At 36.3% G+C, this 15,034-nt stretch overlaps 1 protein-coding gene across 2 annotated transcripts in view; it reads right to left on the reverse strand.

The window, feature by feature from the left end:
• The window catches only part of FTCDNL1 (formiminotransferase cyclodeaminase N-terminal like), a 113,964-nt gene that overhangs the window by 11,835 nt on the left and 87,095 nt on the right, over nucleotides 1–15,034 (reverse strand). The window contains exon 6 of one of the 2 annotated variants that reach the window (XR_012498618.1): nucleotides 1,271–1,480. Coding sequence is in view for 1 of the 2 variants with exons in the window: in XM_074339747.1 (XP_074195848.1) it covers nucleotides 6,293–6,333 (41 nt within the window). In the remaining variant the exon portion in view is untranslated. Of the gene's footprint in view, nucleotides 1–1,270; nucleotides 1,481–5,443; nucleotides 6,334–15,034 lie in introns of those variants that run through there. The other variant, XM_074339747.1, reaches the window with a different exon arrangement.

Raw genomic sequence — 15,034 nt, forward strand, 5'->3', positions numbered from 1 at the left:
TACACATGTGTAAAAGGCCTTTAATCATAATTATTTTAAATACATAAAACACGGGTTAAGACTCTCAGCCTCATTAATTTCTTATGGTAGAAAAGAACAAAACCAAATGCTAAATAAGAAAAGTGTAAGTCATAATTTAAATGTATTATGCATGGTCATTTAGCTCATTAAACGAAAAGATTCTTTGTAAACTCCAGGCTATGAAATATTTCTGCACTACCCAACAACAGAGAGTAATGTTACAATATTCTTATAGGGAACCAATGTTCTATGTCATTTACATCTTAAAAGAATACCACCTACAATTAAACACAGCAGACTTAGAATAACAAAATTATCTTGTAACACCTTAGACTTCCTTTTGTAGAAAACTTCATTCTTGTTTTTCCTGCAGAGTCCCCAAGAGCAAGGGGTCATACTCTCAAAGCATGGCACAGAGAAAGCATATAGTAAGGGCTTAGTAAATATCTACAAGTAAAGGGCCACAGGTCCCTTGGACAAAAATACAGATGAGCCATTGCCATATATACTTGCCATAATGTTGTGGGGCCTTCCTCCGAGAGACCCAGCCTCTCCTTCCAGGTCTGAGAACTGGTAAGGGATTGTGACTTTTTAGGGGGGACTCCTGCCCTCAGCTTCCTTGATTTCTTTCCATTAAGATTGAGAGATTCCCTTGCTGAGATTATCTTGCTGTTTCTAGTAACCATCTCCATGGCTCTAAGTGGGTGACATTCCCTGACTACCATTACAGTCTTGCGACCTGCAAGGTGGGCTGGCATCCTCAAGGCCTGGGGACAGGTGGTGCTGCAGTTCAAGTCTGATGGTGGTCTGCTGGCACAATTCCCCTTCGTCAAGAGAGGTCAGTCTTTTTCTATTAAGGCCTTCGACTGATTGGATGAAGCCCACCCACATTACAGAAGGTAATCTGCTTTACGTCACGTTTACTGATTAAAATTTTTTTTTTAATTTTATTTTATTAAATTTATTGGGGTGACCATTGTTAGTAAAATTACATAGATTTCAGGTGTACAATTCTGTATTACATCATCTGTAAATCCCATTGTGTGTTCATCACCCAGAGTTAGTTCTCCTTCCATCACCATATATTTGATCCCCCTTACCTTCATCTCCCACCTCCCACCCCCCACTGATTTAAATTTTAATGTAATTTTAAAAATACCTTTATAAGAACATTTGGATAATGTCCAACAAAATATCTGGATGCTATGGACTAGCCAAGTTGACACAAAAAACTAACCATTATACTCACATAAAAGTTTTCTGGGGAGAGTAGCGCAGCTCCAAAGCAGATCGAAAAATGGCTTGAGAGAGTTTGGAAAAGGGACTGGCTTGGGGTCTTAATGGCGGTGAGGGGGTAGAGCCAGGGTGAGGGTTCCCACACACAGGCAGGCATTGACACGGTTTGAATCTCCCTCCAGCACAAAAGGAGGCAGGATCCAGACTTTGTTATCATGGAGGTCTATATGTTGGGAAAGAAAGAGAGGTGAGGCTTAAGCGATGACAGCAATTACACATCATAAAACAGGGTCAGATTCTGTTACAAAAGGGAATGCAGATTTTACTTAGTTTAATGGATAAGAAAATGTAATAAGAGAGGCAGTAAACCCAGAGAAAGAAATATTAACCAAAGTAGGTTTGGATCCTGCTGGATGAAAACTGCAGACACGTGTCACTGACACAGGAAGTCCATGTGAAGCTACCACCACGTGCAATGGACAGGAACCCAGGATATCACAGCCAGCAACTGGAATGTGTCCAGCCAATACACTTCTAGGTCTAGAGAGGAGCGAAGCCCGATCTCCCTACACATTAGTGATTCTTGTTCTCTCCATATTGAGAGCACATTTGAAGGAGGAATAAAACAGAAAAACAGTAGAAATGCAGAAAAAAAAGAATCCTCTCTACCCAGTGGGATTGCTCAGAAGGCTCCCAAAGAGTCTCTAACTTTGCAGAGAACTTTTTTGTACTAGAAATTACTGAAGGTAAAAACAAACAAACAAACAAAAAACAATAGTGTCAAATTTCAGGGTCCTCCATTGCTCGGGCCTAAGGGCACCTGAGAGCCTTACAGGGTTCCTTTAAGCCATTACAAAGCACGGTTCTGCCTTCCAGGGAGCCAGGAGGATGGTGAACTCAACAAGCCTATAAATTAAGTCATGAATCTCTTATTTTCCCAGCAAAGCAAGTTCAGAATGTACCATATAATTCTCCAGGCTTGACATACCTCCATTAAAGGGGATGCCCACTGAGTGTGGGATTACAAAAAGAAATTACAGATATTCTAATAAATGCTTCAAACTGCCAAGAAAATCTGGTTCTCAGGATATTTTTTTCCTTTGTGGCTGAAAATAAACATGTTCATTGCTTTATAGTTTCCTGGAATGATGACATTCTAGTGTAATTGTAAATTCTTGTGACAGGCAAACAAATTTCTACTGACTGCAATGATCTAGGAAGCACATTTATGAGTCAGGGTAGCCTCTATCAGTGGACCTGAGTATCAAGTAATCATCACGAGGCCTTTTTTGCTAAGAAGGAGTACTGAGTAATTTTTTTTATCAGATTACAGTGGAAACCTTTGTTCAGTCTTAAAAGGTACCTCTCCAAGTTCATGAGTACAGACACTGACAGTAAAACAAAGACTTAAAACAGCACTGCTTTCATTATTTAACTAAAGCGAAAGCCAACTGAAATACGCACTACTACGGGGGTGCCAAAAAAATGTATACAAGTGGACACTTTGGCCAACGTTGCTCAGACAGTAGTTCGCCGTAAGCAGAAGTGTCTGGACGCTGATAGTAACCACTTTGAGCACCTCTTGTAACTGCAGAAGGCAAACGTGACTCGTATTCATCTTTTGTTTTCAGGATATATTGAGTATTCCAATTTTAATAGTTGTTTCCTTTCTTAAAATGTGTATACATTATTTTGGCACCCTCTGTATATTCAAACCATAGTTACACAGCGAATAAATTTTTTTTTGGTAAATTGGCTAAATCATCTGATCAAAAGACATTATTAATGTTCATGCAGGTAAAGACTAGAACTCTAAAGGTGACCTATTCTAGAAGAGATACTGGTGTGCCAAGGAATCTAAACTTCCCAAATTTATTGGACAATTATATAAGGGTTCTTGCTAATTACCTAGGCCTGGAGTCATCATCTGATACAGAAGATCCATCCGTCATCCATAGCAGCACTTGTAATTCCAACATATATGTCTCTCTTCACCTAACAGATGCTGGAACCCTTGGGCTCCGCTACACGTTATCAGAACTGCCCAAGCATGATACTGGGGTCCTGCAGCATCTTCAAGATACAATTCCTCTCCTCCCGTAGCAGGCCTGGCACTTCCCTGGCCAGGTTATATTATAAGTTAGTAGTTATTGGTCTGGTAGCCTGGGCCAGGCAGGGTATATTCTGAGTAAGGTGCACATTGTGCAGCAAAACATACTTTGCATCATGTTCAAGCAGGAAGGGAATGCCAGCCATTGACAGGAAGGAGTGGACCACTTCTCAGGCCCACAGAGCTCCGAGAAATCTGGGGATTCTAAGTTTTTGAGTGTATCATCCCTCATATCCCCATTCCAAGTCTCAGGGTCCCAGTCTTTCTCGATTGTGGTCATAATCTCAGTATGGCCGACCTCTCGGAGTTGAGAATCAAATCTGTGTTGATGCTCCTCTGCCTGTATAATTAAGTTCAAGATCTGATCCTTAACCTTTTCTTCTCTTCAATTACAGTAGATGAGAGTGTCATATGCTACCAAGTAGATCCTGTTGAGTGAGAGTGTAATTACCTTCAAACTTGTCTTGCTCCAATGTATCAATGGCTCCCAGCAGCAGCAATCTGATTCCAAAACCCTGTAATCATTACTCTCCAATGCCTGGTACTCCTCCTCCACTAGTGCATTCTGGTCTACACGTCACTTCCCTGCTCAACACCAGGTAAAGTTTATGACTTGCACCAAAACTATGCCAGGGTTTATCGGTACTCCTCTAACAACAATGGCAGAGGTCCTCACTGCCAGCCAGCGGCACGGGATTTGGCTCCAAAATCCCTGTTGTAGATGGTGTTCCTGGGGAAACAAACTCTGAGACTCTGGGATTGCATGCCAGAGGTTTCTGGAGGAGTATTCTCAGAAGCAATACCTGTCCGGAGTAAAGGAAACAGGAACAGGCAAAGGGAGTTTAAATGCGATGCAGTCGCAAGAGAGGCCTCAGCCGGTCCACCGGGGGCTGGCAGAGCTGGACGCTCCCTCAGAGTTGCCCGATTGAGACAGGGGGCCTGGGTTTTGTACCACACATCAACTAGTTGTTGTGCAGGCTCTCTCCAGGGAGGAAGCGAGACTTGGGCAAGACATCTCGCTTTCTCTGGGGGCAATTCCTGGGAAGAAACTCACCTGTGAGCTGTCAGCAACCAATTTTCCCAGCAGCTGGGAAATGAGGCTTTCTGAAAAGAGGTACCTGAGGGTTCACCACAGTGTCCACGACACCATCAGAGTGATTTGTAGCCAGAGAGTAGTTAGAACACATGGAACACATTCCGGTTCACTAGAAGTGCTGGAGAAGTTCGATATTCATTTGAACAAATAATACCTAATGCTATTTATCTTAGGATTTCCCAACTACATGATGAAGTGGCAAAGTTCATTGCTCACCACTGTTTGTTCTTTCATCTTCTCTAATTTGAGTTACGTGTTCTGCTTCATTCCTTATTTGGTTAGAGCATATTCTGGAGTGTTTTCACAGATCTCAAACGTGAGTGGTCTGAATTATTGTATAGCATCAGATACTTTTCTTTCTATAAGGGTCTCTGAAACCTTCTCGATTCTTAGGTTGTAGTACTTTCCCTCATGGCCTGTAGATATTATTTCAAATTACATTTTTACAAAGTTTTAGCTATTATTGACAGCAAGTCACATAATTGGATTTACTGCTGCTTAGTCATCAATAGAACAATGATATTGTCCTAAACAACGTTGTGTTACACCCGATTGTGAGGTTGTTTAATGAACCACAGGCATGAACCCTGTCTCAATTCTTGTCTGGGACAATAGGCTGCCTCCAGCCTTGTTTACAGTATATAATGGGGGGCTCCAGAACTTTAAAAGAGGGTGACACTTAGCCCACACGCCAGTTGCTGCATCACTTTTTTGGCTCTTAAGGTATTTAACACCAGCCCTAAAGACCTTTGAACTTGATGGAATCCCACTTCCTTTCATATTTTCCTTATGTGGCAGTGAGACATTACTTCAGATATGAAAATGATATCTAACTAGATTCTGAGTATCACAAGACCATCTGAATCTACAGACACATTTTCTAAGATGATTCTTCCTGTGACACCTATTTCATATACATTTACCATATTATATCAATTTTAAGGTACATTTTTTTTCACACTTCAGTGTCTCTGAAATCAAAGTATATCTTCAAACTGCTGTCAGTCAGGCATCAGTCGTGAAATATTACCATTGCTTGAACATTGTATTAGTTTTCTATTGCTGCTAAACAAATTGCCACAAACTTAATGCCTTAAAGCAATACAAATTTATTATCTTATAATGCTGGGGTTCACAAGTCTGAAATGGGTCTCACTGGGCTAAAAGCAAGGTGTCATCGGGGCTGCATTCCTTTATGGAGGCTCTAGGGGAGAATGCTTCTTTGCCTTTTCCAGTTTCGAAAGGCTGCCCTCGTTCCTTGGCTCATGGAAAAAGTCACCAGGGCAATATGGTTTTAGCCAGTCTTTAAACAATCACAGTTGCAAGCTTATCGAAAATATTCAATGAGGCTATAGCATCTTCCACTTTCAAACCCAGCAACAGAAGGTCAAGTTCTTCTCACACTGCATCACTCTGACCTCCTCTTCTGTCCCTCTCTTCTGCATTTAAGATCCTTGTATCTAGGTTGGGCCCACATGGATAATCAAGGATAATCTCAATATTCTTAAGGCTAATTGGCAACCTTAATTCCATCTGCAACCGTAATTCCCTTTGCCATGTGATCTAGTCACAGGTTGCCAGGATTACCATGCAGATATCTTTGGGGGGTTATTATTCAGTTTATCACACACATGCATATCAAAACTGGCAGAACTGGTGTCAGAGGCTCAGGAGAAAATCTTAGAGATAATAGTGAAGGCTTCTTCTGAAATATTCTGCATCTTGCTGTCACAGAGGATATTTTATGAAATAAACCAAAACCCACTGAAACAATGATGATTTGAAAATGACTCAGAGAAGTCAGACTCTGAATGTGAAGAAGTTGGGGACTATTTCATCTTATTTATTTCATTTTTCCATTCAATTTCACCTGTGCAAAGGAGTAATATATGATTAAAAAGCTATATATAAAGAAATCTAAAAGCAAACTTTAAGTACAAAATAAAAATTCTAAGTGTTAAGAAGCACTGAGCCATTGAGCTATGTAACTGGCAGAAATTTTTCTTTCTTAACGGTAGAAAATAATAAGGCCTAAGGGCAATGTCTACAAATTTACTTCCTGTATTTCCTTCTAGGAGTTTTATGGTTTCAATTTTTACATTTAAGTCTTTAATCTATTTTGAATTTATTCTTGTATTTGGTGTAAGAAGGTGGTCCAGCTTGTTTTGCATGTGTCAGTTCAGTTTTCCCAGCACCATTTATTGAATAGACTGTCTTTACCCCAATGTATATTCATGCTTCCATTGTCATAAATTAAATGACCACATAAGTATGGATTTAGTTCTGGGCTCTCTGTTCTGTTCCATTGAGCTATGGGTCTGTTTTTATGCCAACACCATGCTGTTTTGATTACAATAGCTTTATATTATGATTTGATGTCAGGTAGTGTGATACCTCCCACTTTGTTCTTTCTCAAGATTGTCATGGCTATTTGGGGTCTTATCTGGTTTCATATAAATTTTAGGATTATATGTTCTAGTTCTCTGAAAAATGTCACTGGTAATTTGATAGGGATAGCATTGAATCTATATATTGCCTTAAGTAGTATGGACATTTTAACTATATATCCCCTCAGGCAAGGGAAGCAAAAGAAAAAAATAAACATATGGGATTACATCAAACTTAAAAGTTTTTTCACAGCAAAGGAAATCATCAATAAAACAAAAAGGTGTCCTACTGAATGGGAGAAGATATTTACCAATGATACATCTGAGAAGGGGTTAATATCCAAATTTATAAAAAACTCATACAACTCAACATTAAAAAAAAAAAAAAACCCAATTAAAAAATAGCCAGAGGGCATGAAGAGACATTTTTCTAAAGAGGACATACAGATGGCCAATAGACATGAAAAAATGCTCAACATCACTAATCATTAGAGAAATGCATATAAAAACCACAATGAGATCTCACCTCATTCCTGTCAGAATGCCTATCATCAATAAATCAACAAACAAGTGCTGGCGGGTTGTGGAGAAAAGGGAACCCTTGTGCACTGTTGGTGGGATTGCAGATTGGTGCAGCTACTATGGGAAACAATATGGAGGTATCTCAAAAAATTTAAAATGGAACTACCTTATGACCCAGCAATTCCACTCTTGGGTATCTATCCAGAGAAATCCAAAATTCTAATTCTAAAAGATATACACACCCCTATGTTTAGTGCTGTGCTATTCACAATAGCCAAAATATGGAAACAACTGAAATGCCCATCAGTAGATGACTGGATTAAGAAGCTGTGGTACAATGGAGTATTACTAGGCCATAAAGAAGAATGAAACCTTACCATTTGCAATGATATGGATGGAGCTAGAGAATATTATGCTAAGTGAAATAAGTTCAGATGGGAAAAGACGAATACCATATGATCTCACTTATATGTGGAATCTAAAGAACAGAACAAATGAACAAATGAAACAGAAATAGTCAGAGATATAGAGAAAAAACTGATGGTTGCTAGATGGGAGGGGGGTGGGGGTAGGGGAGAAGGTAAAGGGATTAGAAAGTACAAATTAGTAGCCACAATATTGCCATGGGGATATGAAAGACAGTTTGGGGAATATAATCAATAATGTTGTAAAGATTTTGTAGGGTGTCAGATGGGCACTTGTCTTATTAGGGAGACCACTTCATGGATGGTGTAGATGCCTGACCACTGCAGTGTACACCTGAAGCTGAAGCTGAATAACGCTGAATGTTGACTATAATATTATATATATATAGTCATGGGATGTGGAGTACAGCATAAGGAATAGAGTCCATGGAACTGTAACAGCTACATATGGTGTCAGAGGGGCAATAGATTGGGAGAGGAGGGTTATCACTTTGTGAGGGGTGTAAATGTCTAACTATTACATTGTTTTGTACACCTGAAACTAATAAAAATAATAATAATAAGGCCTAGAGTCAATGGCAGCTTAGAGTGACTAAAACAAAGTACACAGTCACAAACAAATTTAATATGTAAATAAAAATATAAATTATACAAATACATATGCACGCATTTATATTTTTCCCAAGGACATAATTTTATTTTGTATCACTATGGTGATAGTGCCATTACCACTAAATACAATATTGCAATTGTAAGCTTTGCATATTTTTATTCCATGCAAGGAATTTTATTTCTGCATTAAAGAATATATAAATATACTTATATTTATAAATATAAAGGCTTATAAATATAAAGTCTAAGATGCTATAACAAGGAGAACGAAAACAATGCCTTGAAGAAGACAGAAGCTTATTTTTCTCTCACATGATAGTGAGAGGTCCTGGAAAGGAAATGGGTTTTTCCAAATATTTATTTAGGGACCAGGTTATTTCCAGTTTGTTGCTCTGCTCTTCCCAATATATCTTTGTATTGGCATGAGGTAGAGGCTGGTATAACTGTATTCTAGCTGAAGGGAATGGAAAAAGAGGAGTTCTAGGGGAAGAGATTTTTTTTTTTTTAAGTAGAATCTTTTACAGGGCATACACTATGATCACAATATAATAAAATTAAAAGTAAATAATAAAAGTATGACCAAAATCATTTTAAGAACTTGGAAATCTAAAAATACTCTTAAATAAACCCCGAATTTACGTTAGAAGAGAAATTAGGAACTGTTTAGATGCTAAAACATATGAGGTAGAGCAAGATCTATGCAAAGGAAAATTTATGGCCTTAAATTATTTGTTTTTACAGAAAAAAAAGCCTAAAAGTTAAAAGAATTAAGTGACCTCTCCCAAAAATCGGGAAAATAAGCACAAAATAAATCTAAAGAAACTAGGAAGCAACAATGAATAATTATAAGAGATAAAATCAATAAAATAAAACACGGAAATGGTAAGAATATATACATCATAAAAGGTTCTTTCTTGAAAAGACCTAAAAAGTGTTTTTTAAAAAAGACTCAAAGGATAAAGGAGAGATAACCAAAGTGAAACAGGATGCATTTTAACCACAGACACAAGAGATTAAAAATTGTGAGAATACTCATGTAACTTCATAGAAAATAAATTTGAAAATCCAGAGGAAATGGATGATTTCCTAACTGAATATAAATCACCAAAATCAACCTAAGAAGTGAAACTTGAATATAGTAATTACTATAGAAGAGAGCTATCATTTTGAAAAACTCACCAGGGCAATATGGGTTTATCCAATCTTTAAATAATTATAGTTGCAAACTTATTTGAATTATTCCAGACTATAGCAAAGGATGGAAAGCTTCTATTTCATAAAAAGGTAAAACCTTAATATCAAAATCTATTAAAGATGGTAATACAAAGATTTTTTAAAAACTATAGATCAATTTCACTATGAATGTAGGTGAAATTCAAAACATACAATATTAACAAAAATAGAATCAACGTGTCAAAGGAGTAGTTAATATGACCAAGGGTGTTTATTCAAGGAATGGAAGGAGGTTTGTTAGTAAGAAATCTATCAACATAATCCCTTACATTCATACATTAAAGAAGAAAAATCATTGAAAATATTAATAAATGCCAAATGCAATTTGATATGATTCAACAGTCATCTCCAATTATAAAAACTCTAAGAATAGCAATAAAAGAATCTTACAACACAGAGTATTTATTAAAAAATCAAGAGCATGTATGTATTGTCCCAAATAGTAAAACATTGCAAGCATCTTAATTAAAATTAGGAACTTGGCCAATATGCTTAGTACCTTCATTATTACTTAATAATGTTTTGGGGATTTTTGAAGAAAATGAAACAGCTGGCATAAAATTGGAAAAGAAGATACTATATAAAACTACGTATTTTCTGTTGGCAATGTGAATGAATGACCAGGAAGCTTAGGAGAAATGCAAGTAAAACAAACAAACAACAACAAAAAAAAAACTTTAAAATTAACAATATTAGCAAGATGGCTGGATGTGTAAGATAAATATATAAATGTCAACCTATTTTCTCCCTTTAGATACCTAGAAATGAAAAAAATGTTATATTTACAGTAGCAATGATAAAATACTTAAGAATCTTAGAACAAATTTTCTAAAAAAGATACAGGACCTGTTTGAAGAGGACCATAACACTATAGAAAGATACCAAATAAGGTCTGGATAGTAGAAGGACATACCAGGTTCTTGGTTAAGAAGACTTAACTTCATTAAAATGTCAGTTATATAAATATAATGCCGTTCTGATTAGAATTTCAACAGGTTTTATTTGGGAGAAGTAAGAAAGAGATTAGGTACTTTCATCTTAAAATATTTTTGAAGGGCTTTGTAAAAAATATTTAAAACTTGTGTATAGCATAAAATACTTGAAAGAGAGAAACAATGGGCATAGCAAAAACATATCTGCATCAGAGAAGAAGAATATTCTACAAAGAAGAGTATTTGTAATATACAAAGAGATCACACAATTTGATTTTTAAAAAGGGCAAATCTAATAAATAGGCAAGGATATGAACTGGCAATTTTTAAATAGATAAAATTTTTCAGTTAACATATCCTTTAAACTCATTCAAACTGTCAACCAACAAATTTACTAACAGTCAGGAAAATGCAAATTAAAGTAACAATGAAATTTCACTTTTTAGCAAAAACTAAAGAGAACTATAACACTTACTGATGGTAGAGACATGCATAAAAGATACTTACAAATACTACTAAGTATAAATGTAATATGTTACAGTCCTTTTGGAAAGGACCATGGCAACATCTATGAAAATTTAAAATACATATTTTTTGACCCTGCAATCCCAACTTCTTGGAACCTATCCCATAGAAATAAAACCACCACCAGTAAGTGAAGACATACGCATATGTATAATGATGTTTATTAAAGCAGTATTCACAATAGAAACGATAAAAACAATGTGGTTAAATAAATTATGGCCTATTCACAACTTGGGATATTAAGTAGCCATTAAAAATACATAGGAACTGTGTTATTAATTAATTCAGAAGGATTTCCATGAAATCCTGCTTTATTCTTGTACATGCATATATAGGTCTGTATCTAACTGCATGAAATGGAAGGGAAAAATGAAAGTCTACATGGCATTTGTTATCATAGTTTCCTGGGACGGGGATAGACTAAGAGGAGAACAGGGATGTGGGAACCCAGCAAAAAGAGAAAAAGAAGATTTTACTTTAAGAATGTGTAACATTATTAAAATATACATTTATATAAAGTTATAAAGCTATATGTGGGTATACACATTTAAAAAAAATAGGAAAATTTAAACATCACCTATTGGACTGTGATTGAAAAAACATGCAACTGAATTAAGACCCAGGGGAAAGACAAAATCATAAAGCACCACAATTTTGTCACTATGGTAACTTGCAAAGTATTTTTGCAGAGCTCTTCTTACAGCTCCCACACGTACAATCAAAACAAATATGCTAAACACTAAAATTTAAAGAGAATTGGTCATTTTATGTGTTGTATTAACACATTTAATAGTGTCATTGTACATAATGTGAAATTTATGTTAAGTCTATATAATATTATATAGTCAAGGCCATCTATTTTTGTTTACTTTAAATGACTATGGTTTCCAAAAGGACTAATAGTATAAAGAAAAATTTTTGATGTACAAGGTGATGAGAGAGACCACAAGCAAATATAAGGTGTCCCTTTCAAACATATATGTATATACATGCATGTATATATCCTTATTTGTATATACTATATGCTATATTTGTATACATTATCAGCTTTTAAAAATCGCATCACTTATGTGAGTTAATTTCCATAGTGTTACTAAAAGAATGAACTGTTACTCCCTTTAGAAAATAATGATCTGTAGATAAATAATGTGGAGTGTTTCCCATTATGAATCCTGCCTTTTTTCTCCATATAATTTTATATGTAAAAAATACGTTACTATGAATTTTGTTGGAAAAAAAAAAACCATACAAATAATCTAAAAATGGTGGAAGATGGAATTTGGGGAAAATTATAATTTTTCTATTATACTTGATGAATTGTTACCAATTTTCAAAAATAACTTGAAATGTGAAGTCCCAAAGCAATTGTGCAACAAGGTCTTACAAAGTAGTAGGTCTTTTGGTAAATTTAGAAATAATTGATATTAGATTGTAAAGTACATTGAATATTATTTCTCAACTAGATTTCACTTCTATCCAACCAAATCTGGTGTTCCCTTTGTCTGAAAGTCCATGTGTTATCCTTCAACTTTTACCTCCTTCTTCGAGAAGCCTTCACCAACTCCCTCCAGCAGAGGACTTTTGGCTCTTACCATCTATGGCCACGTACCACTGGTGCTATAATAGATGAATTGCATATTCTCCCTACTTGACAGCGAGCTCCTTAAGGGCCAAAACCAAGGGTGGTCCTTTCTGTACCTCTGATGTGGGGTGCATACATGCCTACCAACAGCCCATCTAAGTATTGCTTAGTTCCCATCTCTGTGCTCTGCCCGTGTTATTTCATCCTGTAATATTCTCACCCTACTCAGTCATCTGTGTTTCCTGCAAAAATGATTGCATTTGCCTCTGATAATTTCTTATCTCTACAGTCCATTTATGCCCAGCATAGAGATTTATCTCCTTCTTGGGCCCACTCACTGCCTCAAATTGCTCTCTAATTACTCCATATGTGCATACTTCATATTCAAAGCAAGATCCTCAACAGAAACCATGGGGACTATTTTCCAACTTTTCAAATATTCTAGTACCAAGCATAAGTAATTTAATCATCAGTTCTGGTTATATTAAGGAACATGTCTTGTTTCTCTCCGGATTCTCATTATACTCTCAAATATGTTACTAATTTTAGAATTTTCTGATTTGTATTTAATGGATGAATTAGGGAGCACACCCATAAAGATAAAGACTTCAAAATGTTTCTGGAATCACAAATGGCTAGAGCAGACCCTGGGAAAGTGATGAGGTGTCTTTCTTTACCTCCCTACAAGAGAATCCAAGTTCCTTCCTCCTACTGGAGACAGCCCTGGAACCTAATTGCCACACTTGCACATATGGAATTAACACCTCCAACTGCCTGCAAATATCTCTATGTTCAAAGTTCCCTTAGAAAAATAATGAGACTGTTGGAAATGGACATACTACATGACGTTAGAAACAAAATAATAAATTAGGTGAAATACGAATAAAGGACAAATAACCCAAGGCATAATTCTTGTCTAGTCTTCCACAGAAACCCTCTGAGAGTTAGTGTAAATTGCCTGAGAATAGAAGGGAGAAGGGGTTATGTACTTGAGAAGCAACTGATAGAAACATAAAACATTTATGAATATTCATCATCAATACAAAAAAAAGAGAAAGTTACCAAAAACAAACTAGAGAACAGAGGGGATAAAAGCATTTAGAAGTTTGGTTCAGTGCATTTATTCAGACACTTTGCCCTAAATCTTTACCACAAAATCTTATCCATTCTTCCAAGATAATCAAGATTTGATTACAAAGACAATTAAAACTCAAAGCCAATTTTTTGATCCAGACATTTTCACTTTAAAAGAGTAGAGTCCAGTGTTAAATGTGCAGCACCCATGAATGAAAAGAGGGTCTAAATGGCTATTGGATTGATATTCCCTCCTAAACATATGGCATTGACATCAGGAACTCACACCAACTCGGGCTAAGACCTAAAACCAGCTGTAATGTGAATCTGCTAAAGAAGCAGAGAAAATTCCTGGGTTGCATTAAACTTCAATTTTTTTCCAAGAGCTATTGTTTTAACAGATAGTCATTATATGTGCACTTCACTTCGTTATCATTTTTTTCTCTGCAAGGTTAGTCCAAAGGGTAGGACCAACACCTCACAGAAAGGAGCAACATAAAGAGTAAGATCTGCATCTCTAGTTATCCCAGTGGAAGATCACTTTTCCATACATTGATGTTCAAATGAATCAGTACCCCGCTGATGTGCCTTAGATGGATAGAAATCTCTAAACCTCATCATTGAAAAGACAGATGCCCTAAAAAATGTGTTAATTCCAGATGAATAGTAATGGATATTAATCTTGTTAATATTATCTATTTGAGTACAAACTGGTAGAAAAATTGGGAACTGGCAACTTTTTAATATTATTTTCAAGGCTGCCTAAAGGAACTGGGTGGCTTTTACTCATTATGGTGGGCTGGTTATATTTGCATAGAGGAACCAGCATTCCTAATAAAGTACATGAAAGTTTAAAAAAGCATTGTGGCTAAAGCAAATATTTCTCATTTGAGAAGAAAAAGGAGTCATAGATGATGTGGATCAGTGGCCCAAAGAGTCCAACCTTACATGATAATAGCTATGTTTCTACTTCTCTGTGGTGGAAAATCTTGCTGCCTTTAATGAAGCCAACCAGAGCTTGGTAGCCATTTGCTATTCTGACTGTCGCAGTAGATAAGAATGTTAACATTTGTCACAATTTTGAAGCTATTTTAGTAATCCATTCGTGTTGCCATTTTCCCAGGCATTTTATCCTGTTGGAAAGACAGCAGCAATCAAGGAGGGACTTTGGGGTCAGACTGACCTGAGGTCACATACTGGCTTCACCATATGTGGGCCTGAGAAAATCATTTAACTTGTCAGGCATAAGTTTGCTTATTAGAGAAAAGAACATCATAAA

Source organism: Rhinolophus sinicus, linkage group LG01 (genome assembly GCF_036562045.2).
Source record: "Rhinolophus sinicus isolate RSC01 linkage group LG01, ASM3656204v1, whole genome shotgun sequence".
Taxonomy (NCBI): domain Eukaryota; kingdom Metazoa; phylum Chordata; class Mammalia; order Chiroptera; family Rhinolophidae; genus Rhinolophus; species Rhinolophus sinicus.